The sequence below is a fragment of the Passer montanus genome, unplaced genomic scaffold (assembly GCF_014805655.1).
Source record: "Passer montanus isolate IOZ18808 unplaced genomic scaffold, ASM1480565v1 scaffold29, whole genome shotgun sequence".
Lineage (NCBI taxonomy): Eukaryota > Metazoa > Chordata > Aves > Passeriformes > Passeridae > Passer > Passer montanus.
The window spans coordinates 8010204-8029986 of NW_024367596.1; the positions used below are offsets into that span (position 1 = coordinate 8010204).

Sequence of the window (19783 nt, forward strand, 5' to 3'; positions counted from 1 at the left end):
GGATTAAACACTGTTGTCTGAGTCTGGTCAAGCCAGGATTAGAGATGGCTGAGAACTTCTAGTGCTTGTCTCCCCTGTGTGGCACCAAATAGCTTTGCTTTGGGTCTGTGAACACCTTGGGATTGCCTTGGCTTCTGTGTTCCAGCTGTTTCTTGCTGTATTGGGTTTGTGTGGCAAGGTTTGATAGCAGGGGATTACAGGGTTGGCTTCTGTGAGAAGCTGCTGGAAGCTTCTCCTATGTCTGACAGAGCCAATACCAGTCAGTTCCAAGATGGATCCAGTTCTGGCCAAGACTGTGTCCATCAGTGCTGGTGGTGGTGCCTCTGTGGTAATATGATGAAGAAAAAAATAAAAAGGAACTAGGAAAGAACAGGAGAGAGAAGAGAGAGAATATGTGAGAAAAGCAGCCATGCAAATCCCACGGCCTGTGAAGAAGGTGTGGGAGGAACTGCTGTGGGTGGGGAGTAGAGATTTTCCTGCAGCCTATGGAGGAGACCATGGTGAGGCAGCTGTGCCCCTACAACCCCTGGAGGTCAGTGGTGGAGCAGGGATTCACCTGCAGCTCATGGAGGACCCCACACCAGAGCAGGTGGATGCCCAGTGGAGGCTGTGACCCTGTGGAAACCTGGGCTGGAGCAGGTTTGCTGGCAGGACTTGTGAGGGCATTGATGATGGAGCAGTTTGTTCTTAAAGGACTGCACATCATGGAAAGCACCTACACTGGAGCAGTTCATGAAGGACTGCCTCCAGTGGGAGGGATCCCTGGCTGGAGCAAGGGAAGAGGGTAAGGAGTCCTTATCCTGAGGAAAAGAGGGGTAGAACAACATGTGATGAGCTGGCTGCAACTCCATTCCCATCCCCCTGCACCAGCTGAGGGAGAAGGTAGGGAAAATCAGAAGTAAACACTGGGGAAGAAGGTGTTTTAAAGATTTGACTTTATTTCTCATTCTCTTACTTTGGTTTGATTAGTACTAAGCCAATTTCCCCAAGTCCAGTCAGTTTCGCCTGTGATGATATTTGGTGAGTGATCTCTAGCTTTACCTTGACCCATGAGCTTTCTGAGATAATTTCTCTCCCCTGTCTGGCTGAGGAGGGCAGTGACAGAGCAGCTTTAGTGGGTGCCTGGCACCCAGCCAGGGCAAACTCACCACACTTGGTACAAGTTTTGATTTAAAAAATGCACTTTAGAGACTGTGGATAACTAAACCAGAAATAAGTTTGTTCATACGTGATAGCTGACTTTTAAAAATTAGTCAATCTTCACAGAGTCACAATGAGTCCTCGTTTTGTTTCTTTTTCTTCGGTGTGGCCTTTGCACTGTGTTTCACTTTATGCCATTAAAAAGCTGTTTGGACTATCAAATTACCAACTTTTTTGAGATTAATCCCATGTTCTTGCTTATGACATAGCTGTTCTGAATCAGCTTGCTGGTCCCCTGACAGTCTGAATGGACTTGACCTTGATGGGGGCTGGAGTATAAAGAGGCACCACTGTTCTTTCTTCCTGCTCCTCCCAACTCAGTTTCCAGTGAGGAAGGATCAGCAATAAAGAAAACATTTACATGAAAGAGTTATTACATGCATCTGCTTTTCTCTTCCCCTGAGAGCAATTATGAACTATTTGAGAAGGGCTGTCCTTGACTGCAATATTTCTGTGTATCACCACCAGCAGCTGTAGCGATGGAAGCACCTGTGCAGGCCACCCTGCAGTGAGACAGCAAGTCATTAACTGCTCTCAGACCCCTTGTAGATAACAGTGCTAACCCAAACACCATTAGTTAATTTATGCTAGAGCTGCTTTGTGGATGTTTAATACCTAAATAGCTTCATAGTTTAATATAATTTCTAGCTCAATATCTAATAGCTAATTATGTGTAGTAAAAAAACCAAAAAACAAAAACAACAAAACAGGCAACTGTGTCGAGAAAAAAAATGCTTGCATTTTTATTTTCTATAAATCTGTATAAAGCATGAGTGTAGTGGATTCATGAGTGTAGTCATGGATTACTTTTTTATGGAAATCAGTCAAATTTCCTCTACGTAAAATTCCTTGGAGAAATACATTATAATTATGAATTATGAAAAAAAGAAAGATTTTAGATGGTAATTTGCACCATTAGAGAATTTTCTTTTTTGTTAGAACTGAAGGAGCATTGTTTTCTGAGGATATTTTTACCCATTCACATTATCTCAGGTACTCAGAATTTTGAACCTTTCAGTTACAGTGGAGCTTGAGGTAGCCATGACGAAGAAGCAGGTTGAAATACTTAATGAATATTTTCAGTGATTCTCCTTCCAAGAAACAGAATGCTTTTCCCACTTCTCCATCTGCTGTTTCCATTGACTGTAGGACTGTGGTTGCCCCTGACATTATTGAGCCAGGAACATCTTTCTCTGAGGTCATACAGGAGAATTTTCTGTTACAAAGCTATGAGGAAATAAAGGCAAAATTTTTGGAAGGTCAAGTTTGGGTTTTCCAGGACAGGATTTTGATTGTGTAGGGTGATCTGGAAAGCCTGGAACTTCTGCCATCTCCTTTAGTTTTGAGCCAGTGCTGGAAAAGTGGAGGTTGCATTGGGATAGTTCAGGAAAGTTCGCAGTGGGAGGTGTGAGAGAATCCTGCTGATTTAGAACTGGGATGCGATAGACAGCTCCTGTTACATGGCATGGAAAATACTTTCCTGATAGGCTTGTCTTGTTGTGATGATGTCTGTAATAGTGATGGCAGTGATGAGGAGGGTGTCCTGGAGGAGGGGGACAGGGTGGTCCATGGTGGTGAGGAGGATGGTGGTGACCTGGTCCATGAGGAGGGGGACAGGGTGGTCCATGGTGGTGGGGAGGAGGGTGGTCGTGATCTGGTCCATGAGGAGATGGAGTAGGATGGTGATGATCTGGTTCATCATGGGGAGGAGGGGGAGAAGAAAGTCCTTTGTTGCTGTCTTGATCTTCCTTGCTGGATTTGGGGTTATGCTCATCGTCTTCAGGTCTGGACTGAGGAGAGGGGGGACATTCATGCCTGTGGTGATGCTTATGGCGATGTCTGTGACCAAAATGATGATGACAGTGGGGATGTCTGTGTGGATGTCCCAGGGCTGAATGTTTCCCTCTTCTCCCACAGCCATGGTGCTGTTTATAAAAACATCAGGGAAGAAGTATTAATCAGGTGTTGATAGGGCAGAAGAAATTGATGAGAGAGAGGTGGGAGTTAGCAGGTTTGCATTTGTAGCTCTGATGACTTTTAAGGGAAAAATTCTGTATTTTTTTCATGATGGAGGAAATTGAATAGATAACAAAATTCTAAGTTACTGAAAAATCTGCTGGAAACACACCATGTTGAAATTATATAACCAGCTGAGAAGTATTTGTGAGAGATCAAAACAAAACAAATCCACACTGGAGTAGCTGTTGTGATATAAATTGGAATACCAGATATGATAAAGATCATCTCCCCTCCCCTTGCTTTCTAAAATCTCTTTGAACTGTTTTGCCAGTCTCTACTCACACTTAGTCACACTTAGATTGAACTGAGAGAAGACATACTTGAAAGGAGTGGTAGGGACAGCTCAATTCTGATTCGTCCTTTGACTGACCTAGGACTTGCAGGTCAGTCTGTCCTGACATGCTGCATCATAACCAGGCAATAGAAAATTGGAATAAATGTTACAATCATCAGTCTGGACTAAGCAAGATTGCGGCAACCTGCATGAGGATACAGCCGGAGAGGTGTCCATAACTGAGTACATACCCAGGGATGGTAGATTTCACAGCTTATATCTGTTCCATCAGCTTCATCTGTACCACTGATAATTCTTGCCTTGCAGAATCCAGTGTGCTAAGCAAAAGACAAGGAAAAAAACCCACAATGCACATCTGGGTTTCTGAGAAGGAATTAATACAAACTACTGAATGTTCAACATTTTACTAGTTAGGCTATTCCTTTGACACCTAAGTATCTTCACATAACTTAGCCAGATCCTGAGCCTTCCAACCAATGCTTGTCAGTGATTAATAATGATTAAAATATGCGCTGATTTTGAGGGTTCTTGACTGTGATGCACTCTAGATGCACTTCACCATGTGCACCCAGAGGGCTACTACTCTGTATCTCACTTCCCTTTTGGCGTCTAAGAAATTGGCCAGCCACTAATGCCTCCAGAATGAGCGCTCTTGGGTGCCTGATTTTTCTTCCTTTTCATATTTTTTTCTGTTTTTGCTTGTCAAGCATCTGTTCAGATTGGACTATTCTGTAATTCTGCTCAAAGCTCTCAAAACCTGGCACTGTATAGCTATGCTGCTTCAGATAAAGCTCAAGGCAGAGCTTTCTTCCATTTATTTTTTAAAAGCAATTTGTTGTAATTTTTTTGCATTACTTCTCTTAGCATTCTGTTTGCTGTGACTTTCTCCTGCTGTCCAGTCGTTGTGTGTGGAATTGCTCATGTGAAAGAGCACAGAACTCAGGTGATGGGTTTTGTGTATGTTCTCTGTACTGGGTGCTTTGTCTTGATATTTGTTTGGGCCATTAGTAGCTCTTTGTGCTCAGTGACTACAAATGGTAATGACATTTTACACACAAACAGCAGTGATGGCAGCATTGAGAACAGAATTCAGACCCTCTATTACCATCTGCCTTGTGCTTTGTTCTAGTGAACTTGTGTCTCCCTTGCCTGTTAATTCACAACCTCTTCCAGTCTTCTAGAGTATAAAAAACCAGAGAAGGTGATGGATGTAAACCATATAAACCAAAAGTTTTACATATTTTATTTTCCCATATTTTATTTCATGATTTCAATTTAGTTTCTGGGGAATCATTTATTCTGAAATTATGAGATCTTGCCTAGCTGTTTCTTTGGTGTAGACTATAACAGTAATGGAAAATGGGGTGAAGAGAATACTTAGATAGTTTTCTACAGATGAGCTTGAATTATTCCACTCTCCATTCCTCTGCAGTAGAGAAAAAAGTGACCCTGAGCTCACTGGGATTACATAAGACATATATTTTTTTCAGGATCTATGACTCATATTGGTGTAAAAGTTTTTATGGACATAGCATGAATGATTTGCTAGGGACTGGCCACAATTTGAATGCAAAAGCCAGATACAACCTGAAAAACTCTAGGCCTCTAACATGCCAGATTCCAGTCACATTAAGATTTGAGAGTTCAGACTGTTTCCTTATAAAAGATAATGGAGCAGTTGTAAAATTAGGATCTGGGCTTGGACATGCTGGATTTTTAATTTTGAGTTTGGGTTCATGCTTATAATAAGCGCTTGAAAATATATTGATAGAATCTTCCTGGTACCACCCTTTATATCAGTTCTTGTTCTAAGACTTTACTTACAGCGTGCCAGTCATGCAGAAAATCACATTCCAGTGCCTGATCTGTTTCCTGCATAGATTTTGAACAGTTGGTCTCTTTTATAGAGAATCCTAAAATGTGACCTTCACGGGAGGCAGTCTGAAACCAAGAGGTCAAAGAAGTTATAACTAGGTGTATTTAAAGTCTTGTAATTTTCAGAGCAACCATACGTCATCTTATTGTCAAAATCCCATCCACCTCATGCTTTCCTTACCTGTCCTGTTCAAATGTTCATGCACATACACATATTCAGCAAGGAAAACAGGTTAGATAATTTATATCTCACGCCCTTACAGCTTCCAGGAATGCTTGCTTTAATTCTTTGTTTAGTATGCATGTGCTATAAAATCTGTTACTTTTACAGCCTGTGTTTTTAGGAAGTAGTGTCCTTAGAGTCCTGTCCCTAAACTGAACTGCTGCTTCTGTGGAAGTAGAGAGATCTATTGGATGGCAACCACCCATTTCCAGTGATGGGAGTGCATAGTATTAGAGAACTGATGTTAATTTTAGATGAAATTCTGCTAGTGACTGTGAGAATGTTGCTTTCTCTGTTGTCAAGGGCATTAGTTATGGAGAAGGCCTTGCTCCATATGAAGATGGGAGAAAGCCTTTTTGATCGATTAAAATCCATAAAGAGGTGTTTCATTTTAATTTCCAACTATAGCAGTACTTTTATATCAAGTCTGTGTTGAAGGTGTCTTTGGCATGTGTGCACATACGAGTTTCACTAGTTTAACTAAATCAGTTGAAAGTGCACGCACGTACTTTATGGTATGGTTTTTTTATTGTAATTCATAGTTTCTGAGTGTTAAAATCCAGAGGTACACTTGGCATGTGTGCACATACAAGTTTCACTAGTTTAACTAAATTGGTTGAAAGTGCACGCACATACTTTATGGTATGTTTTTTTATTGTAATTCATAGTTTCTGAGTGTTAAAATCCAGAGGTACAATGTAAAGTGTTGCTGTAGCTGAAGATGGTGAAGTGTGAAAACCAAGTGTTTGGAGAGAAACACATGAACCCAGGCAATGTGAAAACAATCCCTTTCTAAATGGCAGTAGGGAGACAACGTGCACAGGGCTGCAGTGTGGGACACTGTCAGGTTTCTGAGCGATATTAAAAGCTGCAGGGAGGCGGGTTTGGCATGCTATCATTTAGACAGTTTCCAAGATCAACATGTATTATGGTGGGAGCCTTGGGACCTCATTACAGAGGTGTCCTGGGCTGACACACATCTTGGCAGAATGATCCCGTGCTGTTTAAGTGAAAGTCTCCAGTATCTACCAACAAGAAATGTTGTTATTAATATACTTCACATCACCCAAAGGATAAGTCTTCATGTTGACCTCACTTAGATATGGAGATATTTACCAGACCCAGAAGTTCTTCAAGAGTTACAGCACAAATTCACCTCCCTTCCTCAGAGTGCTGCTTTGCTCTGCAGCAAGAGTCAAAATAATGCTGAGCATGTTGCACTGTTTGTGGTACCCATGTGCTAAGTATTCTAAGAGTAAAAAAATATCTGGGTGCAACTGACAAAACATGTGACTGTGGTAATATGACTGTCCATCCTGAAGTCTATTCATGAGTAAATAAACTCATATATGTCATGTATGTCAAAATTAAAATATGTACACAAAGAATATTAAATTAAAATAAGTACACGAATTCTGAATGCCATCACACTGCTATAGTTCTTTAGCAAATGAGAAGGCATAATACATGACTGTCCATCTTGAAGTCTGCTCAGTAGTAAATAAACTCATATATGTCATATATGTCAAAATTAAAATATGTGCACAAAGAATATTAAATTAAAATATGTACACTTGAATTCTGAATGCTGTCACACTGCTATAGTTCTTTAGCAAATGAGAAGTCCTTCTGCTTTCACACACCTAAATTGAAGTTGGTAACAAGTCTTTGCTAAAGTAGGACCTTCGCCTTTTGCTTTCACACACATAAATTGAGTTGGTAACAAGTCTTTGCTAAAGTAGGACCTTCAACTTAGATCTGATCCTAGAAGGGTTTGAGTTCTGGTCCCATGGTCTTGGAGTTGCTCACAAAATGGTGTCATTTCTAAGTAATTCTAGGAGGAAATGCCACTTACCATCTTTAAAATTCTTTCAACTTTATCCACAGCGAAGTTGTTTGTGTGGTTACCTTCACTGTTGAATTTCCTCAAGGCCTTTGCAGCAATATCTTTATGTTGCTCAGTGACTTCTAAGGCTTCAAGTTTCACAGGACAATCTTTGCACTCTACTAAGTCAGGTGGAACTGTGAAAACAAATAATTGACTAATATTACAGTGGATATTAATACTCTTGGGAGTGTGCCCATGCCTTTAATGTGAACTCATAATGAGAAATGTAAATGCAGCATTTCCTTGTAAGTGAAATACCTGTCCTTGCTCCACAAATAAGGGTTTGTTCTGTAATGTGAAAAAACCCCAAACCCATGAAAATGAGTATTCTTATAAATCGCCTTAGATTCTTACCACCCCAAATGTGCAGTCTTCCCAAGTTTACATTTGTTCTGATGTTCATTATCATATTTTGGTGGACTGGAGTGGTGATATCAGCTGACATCAATAAAGTCTGGTTTAGAGGAGTAGGGTAACCTTAATTCTATTACTCATTCTTAACATTCCATTTGAATTATCTAAAATATGAATTACAAGCAGATGAATGGATCTGTTACAGTTTCCATGCACCAGTAGTGTACAGACCTTGGTACAAGGGCTGGTTTGAGGTATGCATTGGCTTACAGCAGTGGTTATTTTACCTGGACTTAATGTACAATTAAATCCATACAGTTGAGGTTTCTTCAGCAGATGGTTTGTATATGTGATAATCTTACATTGCCCAAAGTCCTGAGAGGAAAAAAGAATACATGATTATGATGTTATTTTCCCTGGATTTAATTGGATGTAGGCGATCATGGAAATTATACCCCCTTTTAATGTGCAGTACCTCTAAGAATAACAGATGTGGTCATTAATGGAATGTTTGATCAGGTACCACTCAAAATTTGTCTTCAGATAAAATGGGATCTCTCTCTACAAGAGCTTTTATTTTAATTCTCAGTTTGCATGATTGAGTAGACAATGCAAAACTGAAACAGCTTTCTAAGTCATCCTGATACTTACTTAGAGTAGGATAAGACAAGATGACAAGGAAAGTTAGAATGCCAGGTTACACAAATCTTTGTCAAAAGTGGATGAACCTGTTCATCCATTTCTTTTTTCCATTTAAAAAAAAAAAAGAATAAATGCTTTCTCTTCTCTCCTCCTGGCCTTTCTGCTTTGTCCTTTGTCATAGTACCAGAATTCCTATTTAAATAAAGTTTTGAACTGGGAGTTCTCATCACTGGAGTGCAAAAGAAAGGACAAGTATTGCTGTATATTGTTCATGTAATGATACTACCAATATTTCACATTGTCATACCAAAAATGTTATGACAGAAAACTGACAAAATATACCACTGGTACTTCTGCCTCATATACCAGGAACATGCTTAAAAAATAATTTCTAGTGCCCTTTAGCTGTCAGCAAATCACCCTTAAGTTCTGCTACAAGCAGTGGAATGTGGAGTATAGTTCCTTTGAGACAGCAAGTTAAATAGTTTTATTTATTTGAAGACTCAATTCTTTCCCAAGCCTTTAGCATGTGTTTAGCATTCTAGAATTAGATAGATTTTGGTTTAGAATGAGCCATATTAAAGCCCAGTGCTCACTGAGACACAAATTTCTGGGCAGTTCAGAGGAAGATCAAGTTAGTGCATTATTGGTGTATGAGTTGGTGCAGATGCCATTGCTTGCCATTGGGTAGGTGTCACTGTATTCACAGGACTCCCAGTGTCTTCTGGATAAGACAGAACATTCCGTTTGCAGCACATCCAAAGTTAAGTAGAGGACCGTTGAATTTTCCTGGAAGAAAAGTGCAAGTAAAACACAGTTTATAGACAAGAAATTTGATCTGAAATAAACTTTTTTTGAGGTAGATATGTTTAATCTTTAATGAAGCTTCTCCAGATCTCTATTAAGGTTTTTCAAAGCTGACAAGCACAGAAGGCGTTCAGGCTGGAAGGGACCTTTGGAGGTCATCTTGCCCAGCCACTTGCTTAAGGCAAAGCTGAAACTTCAAAGTTTCAACTGCATTCTGTGTATCACCAAGACATTCCACAACATCTCTGGGCCATCCTAGTACTTCACAACTTTCTCCATTATTTTTTTAGCCTTATATGTAGTCAGAATTTCTCTTCCTGCAACTTATATCTGTTGCCTCTTATTCTTTTGTTGATAACCTGTGAGAAGTGTCTGTTGTTAATCTAACATTCATCAAGTAGGGAAAATGCCAGTGTTAAAAGGTTGCCATTCCCTATTTCTGATTTTCCCATAGAATGTACTGTTCTATTAGGACATCAGTTATCTAGGCAGCCAATTGTGTATCTACCTCCATTTCAAATTACCTTAGTGACCAGAGACTCTTTCAGAACTTTGCTTCCTGCTCAATTTATTCAGGGAGTGATGCAACAAAACTCTAATAATCCCAATCAGAATCCTCAACTCTGAAACTATTCTAGTATGTTCTGTCTCCTTAGCAAATACAATTAGGAGAATTAAAATTTGAATTTGGATGACAGTGTAATGGCCTGTGGTGCTAAGAATTTTCTGTGGCCCACAGAAACAGTTTTGGAGTGGATTATTTAAACTTTATTCAGCCCTTGTATGGACATTCAGAATAAATGCATATGTATTTCATTCTGTCATTTAGAGAAAAACATGCAAAGCCCTTCACTGTGAATAAGTGTCCTTGGGCTTTACGAAGTTCTATCCATTCAGGTTTCTTTTTCAGTGTTTCTTTATAGATGAGACCTTGTTGAAGAGTTGCTGCAGGCTAGTATAATATTTTCACTAGTGACAGTCCACCAATGTCATGTTAAATACTGTTTTTGCAATATTTGTGTATCTTAGCATTGTCTCTAATTTTAAAATAGCGGTTAAGTGTCTACATTCAAATACACAGTAGAAAATTCTTCTGTTCATCTGCTCAATAGCTTTTGGGGGGGAAATGGTATCTTCTTGGTTGTTTTAAAAGTATTTTACTCACTACAGTTCTGTACAAGTCCAGAACTGTTGTGGATACCTGAGTATCTTATGCTTCTAGAACTCCTGTGTAAACCCAGTAGAGATTTGCCTGGAGTTTCTCTGCTTAGGTTTCTGAGGGGGTTGATATGATAAACCTGTTGCACACTATTGCATGGAGAAACAAAAAAAATGTTTTGGTCTTTTTTTTTTTAATATATACATATTCTTAATGTTATCTTGGCAGTGAAACCAAAAAAAGTTCTTGCACAATAATGTATGTAATTAGTGTGCAGGAGATCACATCTGGTGGCTTTGGGTCTGAGAACATGCAGAGACCTTTCAGGGAGATTTCTTTAGCAGTCAGATAGATAAAAGTGTATTTTCTGTTCTTGTAGACACTGTGTGACAGCTGGAGCTGTGGCCCTGGACTGCAAAGATGGCAAAATTCATTAAGGGTACAAAGCAAAACATTAACATGGTATTCTAGTGCTTATAGCATTCATTTGGAAGTGAGAATCCTCAGCACTAGTCAATATTCCAAGTTATGGTTTATACTTTATATATTCAATAGTTATTTAAAATGTAGAAACACTGAGATTTTTCTTTTTAGACACAACTTTGCTTTTTATCATTTATCCAATGCATTTTGCACGTCTTACTGCCTGGTGGTTCCACTTCAGAGGGGGGCACACACAGAGCTGCATGGCAGCAGAATTCTTCTGGACAGGAGACTTCAGGGTTTAAATCTCTTAATACAGAAGAGCTCCTTCTTAGATGAAGCTCTTTAACTGCCTGGCTACTGTGTACAACCCAGTGGTATAACTTGCTGCATTCTTGACTTTGAAAAGCAAAAAAAATCCATCAGGTTTTTTTGCAACTGTGCCTGAAGACCTGTAGCATCCTGGGCTTTGAGTCACTTTCTGGATCTGTACTTGTCCCTGCAGGCACTACTAAGCAGCTCCATCAAAAACTAGCCTGTTTTTTCTGTTGCTATGCTGAGACTTCTGGGACAGTTCATGTGTGCCCGGATACCAGTTTCATAATCAAGCAGTTGAAAGCTACCAGGTGTGTTAGTAAATCTGCCTGTCCTTGGTCTCTTTTATGTACTAGTTAAAGACATTTTTATTCTATTGCTTTTTCTGCTGTTGATTTGTTTTTGCATTTCAGCAGTCATTGAGGAAGGCTTATGTATCTTCTATAGGAAAAAGAAATGGAAACAGGAAGGAAATAGAAAATGACTGATAGGGATTCTCCATCCAGTCCTTCCCCTGTTTTGCAGAGTAGCAACTCCTTTGACTTCCTCTGCCTTTTTCCCTTTCCACCAGTTTATTCAACTATCTGTGAAATTAAGATAATAACAAAAAATCCATCTTGCAGGATACATTGGTCTAATTAATGTTAGACATTAATGGAATAAAGAAACCTTCTGAATATAAATTTTGAGTATAACATCTGAAACCAGACAGCAGACAGAACAGATTAATTTCCAGAGTTGTATAGAGCTGTTCAGAGCATCTCTTATGCAAACATCCTGCTGGCCAAGAGAAGAGAGGCCATTCAGCATTGTCTGAAATCAAGTTTACGTGCAGTAAATCATACACAAATGGATACTGAGGTGGTGTAAGTCACAGCTGATTCATTGGATTACATCAACATTGTTCTAGTAAAAGCAATAAACATAAGCTCTTAATTACCTGGCTCATTGTTTAAAAATCACAGTCTTGTGTAAATCAGTCTTTAAGTTCATACTTACTAAATGTAGTTCATGTGCATCAGCAACACGGAATAAACCAAAAACATAACCATCTCTGCGGTGTCTGTTGACCAAATCCAGGGCCACTCCTGCATCTGTTTCAATGGTGTTACAGTCTGCAGGTGTAAGGCTTATTTCATTTTGGGCGTTAGAACACTGCAGTAGTGTTAGAAAAAAAGCTGAAGCTAGAAGCAGCATTTTGTTTGCAGTGTTAGGTCACTTGTGCCCATGCCCTGTTAAAGCCAACCTGCTTTCAAATCAGAGCAGCCCACCAAAGTTATAAATGAATGCTAAAAGGGCATGGTTTTATATAAATTTAAGTGTCGTGTCAGACAGCCATTACCTTGACCCTGGATTAACATTTGCAAACAGCAAGTAAATGATTATATAGTGATTGAGCAGATTTTGAGGAAAGTAGGCTTTATAACACTCTCTGAACTACCCATCAAAGGGCCCGTTTATGATTCTTTAGGCAGACATTGTGCAATGGTGCTTTATCATGGAAAGTATTTATTTCTAACTGTGTAAGGCTGAGCCTGGCAGTAAGAAGGTCCAGTTTATGTGTGCAGATATTACACAATCTTGGTCTTCTGTTTACTATTAAAACAGTTGAACTGAAAATATGCTGAAATATTTGTGGTCAAATTATGGCTATATCCCTATCCTTGTTTTTACAGATCCTTAACCACCAGGCAACTAGTGAAAGGGAAATAAGGAATTCACTCAGATGTGGAAAAGGAATATAGCTCAAGGTGCACTGCAGGCTGCTGGTCTGTAGCTGCTATGTGAGTACCTGCTACCAGCTAAAGAAAATATAGAGCTGATTTCTATCAGCTTTACATCATTTCAAACTGGTACTCAGAAAGAGACTGACTGCCTAATACCTGTGTAATCTAGGTATAGCAAGAAGTTACATAAATCTGCCTTTGCATTCTCAGCCTGATCAGTTTTGTGTGCTTTTTAGCTGTAGTAGTCTTCATAGACTTCTTTAGAGAATTGCTGGTAATTTTTCTTTTTGTATTTAATAAAATAATGCCATACCTAGTAAGATTTGTACCTTCCAAGGATATACCAATATCCTCTCCTAAGCAGAAAGGATGAGATGTTGTCTCATTGCATTCAAGATCTTTTATTCTGGATAGTTTAAGACATTCTTAAAAGGCAGTAATTGCTTCTCAGGGAGTGGCTGAAGATGGAACACAAAATTAAAACACTGAATAAGAAAACACAAAAATGCAGAGCCCAAAATGACAAGGTCAGACCAGATGAGGAATTTTGCCATTCTAGGTTGATGTGAAGATTGGACTAGCTTCTCACAGAAAAAGTGCTGGCTGTATAAATGCTGACTTGGGGCTGGAAGCTAGATGATCTTTAAGGTCCCTTCCAACTTAAAGCATTCTATGATTCTATGACTTGGATTTACATGTTTGACTGTGAAGGGGTTTTTTCACTTATTTTTGTGAGAAACCTTCAGAAATACAGTGAATAAACATAACATTACCTCATTTAATTAATCTTTATTTTTAAAAATTCCACGTCTTTGCCTGGCTGTTGTCTAAGAAATCATGTTTTAAAATGAACTGAGCTGAAGCAGTATATTTCATTCCTAGTTAGTTCAGGACACACTGAACAGTTCTCTGGTAATAGATAAGCTAAATGGAGCATCTTACAATATTAGACCCAGGAGCACCCAAAACCATCATGAGTAAATTTAAAATTGTTAAAAATAGTCCCCCCACTTGTGGGACTTGCTGCCACAGAAAGATCTGGATGCAGATACTATCACTGGGGGCAGAAATTGCTTAGAAAAGTCCATGGGCAGCAGGTCCTGACCTGGATACCAGAAGGACTCAGCAGAAGAGGACCCTTTAATGACCCTGGTAGAATGATTCTGGGTGCTGGAAAAGTACAGGGGGAATGCTTTGCAGAGAGAGGCAGGCCATAAGCTTCTTCTAACCATAATTGTCTTTTGCCACTGGGAGAGATGGATACTGGGCTGGATGTACAACAGTTCTGATGAAATAAGGTATTTCTTTTGGCTTGCTTTTATAATATTTTTCATTATAACTACTCAGAATCTCTTCCAGAAGATGGTAAAAAAGCAGTGAAATAAATGTTGTATAAATAATCAAAGACATTTGAAATATATCTCATCAGTTAAAAATAAAGTTCCTGTTATTGCTGTGTTCCAAATTGCACCCCAATTCATTTATTACAATACTTGTTAATTTTTTCAAATGGGCAGTGATACTGAAGAAAAGCATTGGATTAGGTGATTTATAACATAATTCCCTCAGCCGTCTGTTGTTTGCAGATTCTTTTTTTCCTCTGCTGTTCTGGGTTGTTCATTGTGACACTCATCTTTTTTTACCATCGCTTATGTATATTTTATGTATGAAATTGAAACAGTATGAATAAACAGTGGAAAAGTTCTTTTTTTCCTCTTCTGTTCTGGGTTGTTCATTGTTCATCTTTTTTTACCATAGCTTATGTATATTTTATGTATGAAATTGAAACAGTATGAATAAACAGTGGAAAATGTGCAATTCCTGCAAAATTGACTGCAGAAGTAAAGTAAGATTCTGTTCCCACTCTAGAGAGTTTTGTCCTTGATTTCTTTGGAAAAGAAAGATTAGACCCTTTTATTAAAGCATTGACAAGAACTCCAGACACAGTAAGAGTAGTTAATTAAATATTGGTTGTACTTAAGTCAGAATAATATATTTTTATCACTTCTCCTTCAGTGTGATATCTTTTTAAAAACTTGTTTTTATATTCATTGCTTTTAAGTTTTGTATGTTGCTTTAATGAAGCCATCTCTGTAAATAGTTTGCTGGAAGGAATAGAAATATTTATCCAAAACATGGCATTTCTCTTGCGTAGTGTATCAAAACCTCGTTTATGACTTTTACCAAGGCTTGACTTGCAAGAGTAAGAGGTGATCCATAATCAAACTTTAAGGACATGGTAATAAACATCCACCCTAAACCTCTCCATGGCACTGGGAGAACACATCAAAGAGCCTTATCTTCCCCACTTAAAAAACAGTGTATGAAATGTGCAAAAAATATAACTTTAAACTAGAGAGAGAGGAAAAGGAGAGCTGACACTTAAGGAAGACGATATGAAATAACCAATTCCTCCTTTCCTAAAGTACAGCTGTAATAATTTACATATATCCCTGGCTTCTTGGGAGCACAGCTGTTATGAGCAGACTGTTCTCTGCCTTCTGCAGGAGTGCTTCACACCCAGGCTGGTTTCACCACATGGCACAGCTCTGTCACCTGTGCAGGCAGCAAAGCCTTTCCCATCTCTTACTGCACTGCTCTGCAGCCACTCCTGTTTCTGCTCCTGAGCCAGAGCCCAGCTAACACACACACGTGTGGCTCTAGCTGCTTAGAGGTGAATTCTGGGCTGGCTTCTCTTTTTTTTAGTCTGAAATTCTCCAGAGCTTCAGGCCTTATTGGTCTTGATGCAAAAACCAAAAAAGATTTGCAGTTCTTGGGGTGGCTCTGCACTTAACAGGAATGCCCCCAAGTAGGATGGAAAAATATGTAAATGTGACATGTCTTATTTTTATCTGCTGGGTGTAAACAGGATGCCTCCAATGCAAATGCAATGTTAGACAAATTTGCTTTGGTTATGGTTTTCAGAGCAGCAGCTACAGCTCCTGCTTCGCCTCTCTGCCTGCAGCTTATTTTTCTTTACCAGTCACCAGTTTTTTATCAAACTTGTAGAAGTTTCATCACCTTGTCTATCAAATTTCATTCAAAGAGACCTTAAGTTCAAAAGCTATTTGGATGAGACAAACTGTCAAGTGGGCAGGTTGAAAATGTAGTTACAGAAGTCTTGTTGGTTAGGAGGCCTCAAGGACTAATACAGGGAATAAAAAGGATGTCAGCATTCCTTGTCTTGTCCTCAGTGTCTTTGGCTGCACACTGCTTTTCAGAAAAAAACAGTCTAATTGTAAATTGATGACTGTAAGCATACATTGAAAGACTGACCTTTTTGCAGAGGGGCTTGAGAGGCTGGGAGAAAAGGTGAGGTTAAGAATCTGATGTTAAGAATGGAGTCAGAGGGAGTTCTGCATCTCAGATGCAGAAGAAAATGCTTAACTGTGAAGTGTGTGCAATAGGTAGGTTCTGAAGTCATACAAAGATAATTTATACTTAGTTTATTTTATAAAAACCTTGTTTTTAAAACCCATCCTAAGAACTTTGATGTCTGGGTCTTACTTTTTAAATCTTCTGTTTCCTTTGAATATTAGTGTTCCTATTTTTGCATTCATGGTACATATTCTGAGGTAAGGGCTTGAAAGTATCAGATAAAAATGTCAACAGTCCTGGAGGTCATTGACCATCATTTATCTGTGCCTGAATAAAAAATGTTCATGTGAAATTGGAATGTTTGCTCAAACAAACATCAGACCACATTTTAGACTACATATTGCCCAGATAAGTTATTAAGGGATGATATTATATCATAAGATCAATAAGTGTTGAAAAACCGTAAAACAAAATTGAAAAGTGAATTGGGGATTGTCTGCCCAAATCCATCTGCTTCTCATCTCCAGTACTGGATGAAGGGTTTCTTTGTGTCACTGGCCTGTTTTCTGCAGGACAAGGACAAGCAGCAGGTAACAGATCAGAGCCCTGGGAGGAGGTGAGGGGCGCTCGGGGTGTGGCTGGAGGGACACAGGGTGTGTTTCTGCCCTGCTGCTTTGCTCACACTGGCTGGCACCAAGGCCAGGCCAGAAGAGGGGAGGTTCAGCACAACCTGGACATGTTTCTAGGAGGATTTCCTGCAGTCCTGTCTCAGAGTCACTGCGTGGAGACAAGCTGCCCATGTGGGTGTGCTGGAGGGAGAATGCTGCAGTGCTGGCCCACTCACAGATTGGCATAAAGGTGCTGAATCAGCAGCAGGATTTGAAGTCCTGATGACTAAATGCTACCAGCTGTTAATAATATCAATGCCATATGGAGTGCCGCAGCATCCAGGTATGTCCTGAGGACAAAGGAAACACAGAAACTATGCAACCTCAGACTCCTTCTTGTAATTCAAGAATTTAATCTTGGACATCGGTACCAGGACTCTATTATGGTAAACACTGGTGGTGGCCCAGGTGACACTGAAACCGGGTATGGACTCTGTGCTGGAGTGGCCACAGCAAATAAAGGAAATGCTCATGACTCTGCACTGACCAGTGGTGCTTCGCTGATCTGTGCTGGAGGTGCAGTTACTGCTCAAGTAAACACGCCTTCTTCTGTTTGTTTTTAAATCAGAGAAGTCCTTGAACCAAACCCCAAATCCAAATTAGGGAAATTATTGATTCAAATGTCATTTCTGAGCCTCATCTGCAGAACAGGCTACACAGTATCCAAATGGAATGCTCAAAGCTGGGCATCCAGACTCTCCAGTTTCCCCTGCTTATGTTCACACCAACTCCACTCCATTTATCTTCCCTCACTGCAGCTGTTCAATTTACTGTTGTAAGGAGCCATAGTCAAGAAAAAGAACTGAGTGAAATGGGGTATTTGTGGCTGTGACTAGCAGTTAATGAAGCTGATTTCTTCCCCAGTGCTCCTTTAGGGAAGAATCTGGTTGTATGTGTTGATAAAAGTCTCAGTAATGTCATTAAACTGATGGAGCCACAGTGACAATGGCATCAACATGCAAACAGTTAATAAAAAGGACTGTGCAGCAGAAGGGAGAGGTGTGGTGATTAACTGAAAAGAGGAGCAAACCCAGTGTTTTGAAAATCTCTGAAGAGGCTCTTGCCCCAGTGCTCTGTTCCCTGACTCACTAAAGGCAGCCATGGGTGCTCTGTGTGAGGCCATGGAGCAGTGCCTGGGATCCCAGATTTTGGCATAGGGCAGATCAGCAGTTCCTGTCCAGGGAAGGAGAACACACTGGTTGTGTTAGAGAAACCTGAGCTGGCAAAGGTGAAAATTCCTGAGGGAAAACCAGGATGCTATAATTTAATGACTTGACAAAAAAGGGAATGCTGACACAGCCTAGACCTCCTACTACAATAAGAATTAGTTAGAATTTGAATTTTAGGATTTTTCAAGAACTATATGATTTTGAAAGTTTTTCTGCTCTGAAATGAATGAAACCAAAATATATTGAATTTTCTCATAATGTAGAATTAAAATGGAATTATTTTTTGCTCAGTTGATATGTTTCACACATCACTTTTTAGCTTATTTTAATCTTTGAAGCAATTAAATTACTTCTTTTCATCAAATTTATGTTTGTAAGAGTTTTGCAGACTGAATATGTAAACATAGTTTCTGTGAATAAAATTCCACATTTCAATATTATTTTGGCCCCACTCAAAATAAAATAATACTTTCTATTTTATTTATAATAATAAAATAATGCATTTTAATCAACTTGCATAATGCCAGGATACTTTGACAAAACCATAGTTTTTTGTTGGAAGGCTCTTTAAATGTAGAAATTATCCAGGATCTCTAGGGACGATACTGCTCATAAAAGCTTCAGAAACAATATTTTATTGATTTTGTTTCGAAGAAATGGTCTTACAGATCTGATGGCAACTGAAAGAAGGCTTTATGGTCTCATACAAACCCCTTAATTATTGCAAATATCAGTGTACTCCTGGCCACAGATGACATTTCTGTCCTACGTTCATTCTTTTTCTTCTTATCTTCTCATTTATTTATGTTTGGTTTTGTCAGTACAATTACCATGTCTGACTTTAGTGAAATCGATTTTTCTTGGCTGCAGGCTGTCGAGTGTCCCTGTGGCTTTTATTATAAAGCAGTTAATATGACCTATCTCAAGAAAGAATTAGACTGATTTTTTAAATCACTGTTTTTCCTGCACAGCAGCATCACTAGAGCATAACAATCTCAACAGCCTGGATTTGATTTTTCACCAGTCAGAATTATGTGCAGAAGCTTCACATGTGTGTAGGCTCTTCCACATGCTTTAAGTGGGGTATGAAGCATTAAGAAAAAAATAATCTTTCTTGAGATTATTCTATGGGAAATAAAAAAATAGGCTAAGCTCTTCACATTATAATTAAGATTACCAGCAAAATAGCAAAACCTCACTAGCTTTTAACACTACCCAGTGTTGCAGGGCTGTTCCCTGTTCATGCCCTGTCCCGTGCTGTGACCCTCTAAGGCTCTGAAAGCATCACTGCTCCAGGAGGGCTTGGTGCGGGGTGCCAGGCTCAGCACACCAGGGCTGTTCCTTGGTGGCCTTGGGGACAGGCTCCTGGGCAGGGCTGGGGGAGGCCACTTTCCTCAGGAGCTGCTTAAAGCCGAGGCTGCAGCGTTTGTGCCCTGTCCGAGCTGCAGCTCCTGCTGCATCGCAGCCATGCCCGTGCCTGGCCCCAGATGCAGAGGCAGGTTCATACCTGCAGGTGCAGAGGCAGGTGCAGACCCTCAGCCCAGTGTCCCTCACGCTGTCCGGTCACTGCAGACTTGCTGGGACACCGCTGGGCTGTGCCTGACTCGCTGCCATGCCCACCCCAGCCCCTGACCATGCCTTGCTAGCTCACGCTCAGGGCTGGCCCTCAGGCCTGCCTCCTGCCCCTGGCCTCACACAGTG

The 19783-nt window shown here is 39.8% G+C and overlaps 1 protein-coding gene across 1 annotated transcript; it reads right to left on the minus strand.

Moving 5' to 3' along the window:
* Positions 1 to 1919: 1919 nt before the first annotated feature.
* Positions 1920 to 12474, minus strand: HRG (histidine rich glycoprotein). Its single transcript, XM_039713737.1, has 7 exons — positions 12200 to 12474; positions 9178 to 9285; positions 8142 to 8229; positions 7468 to 7634; positions 5339 to 5455; positions 3745 to 3831; positions 1920 to 3125 (listed from the first exon to the last, which is right to left on the minus strand). Exons 1-7 carry the CDS (start codon positions 12395 to 12397, stop codon positions 2400 to 2402), a joined length of 1491 nt encoding a protein of 496 aa, XP_039569671.1. The 5' UTR covers positions 12398 to 12474; the 3' UTR covers positions 1920 to 2399.
* Positions 12475 to 19783: the final 7309 nt, after the last annotated feature.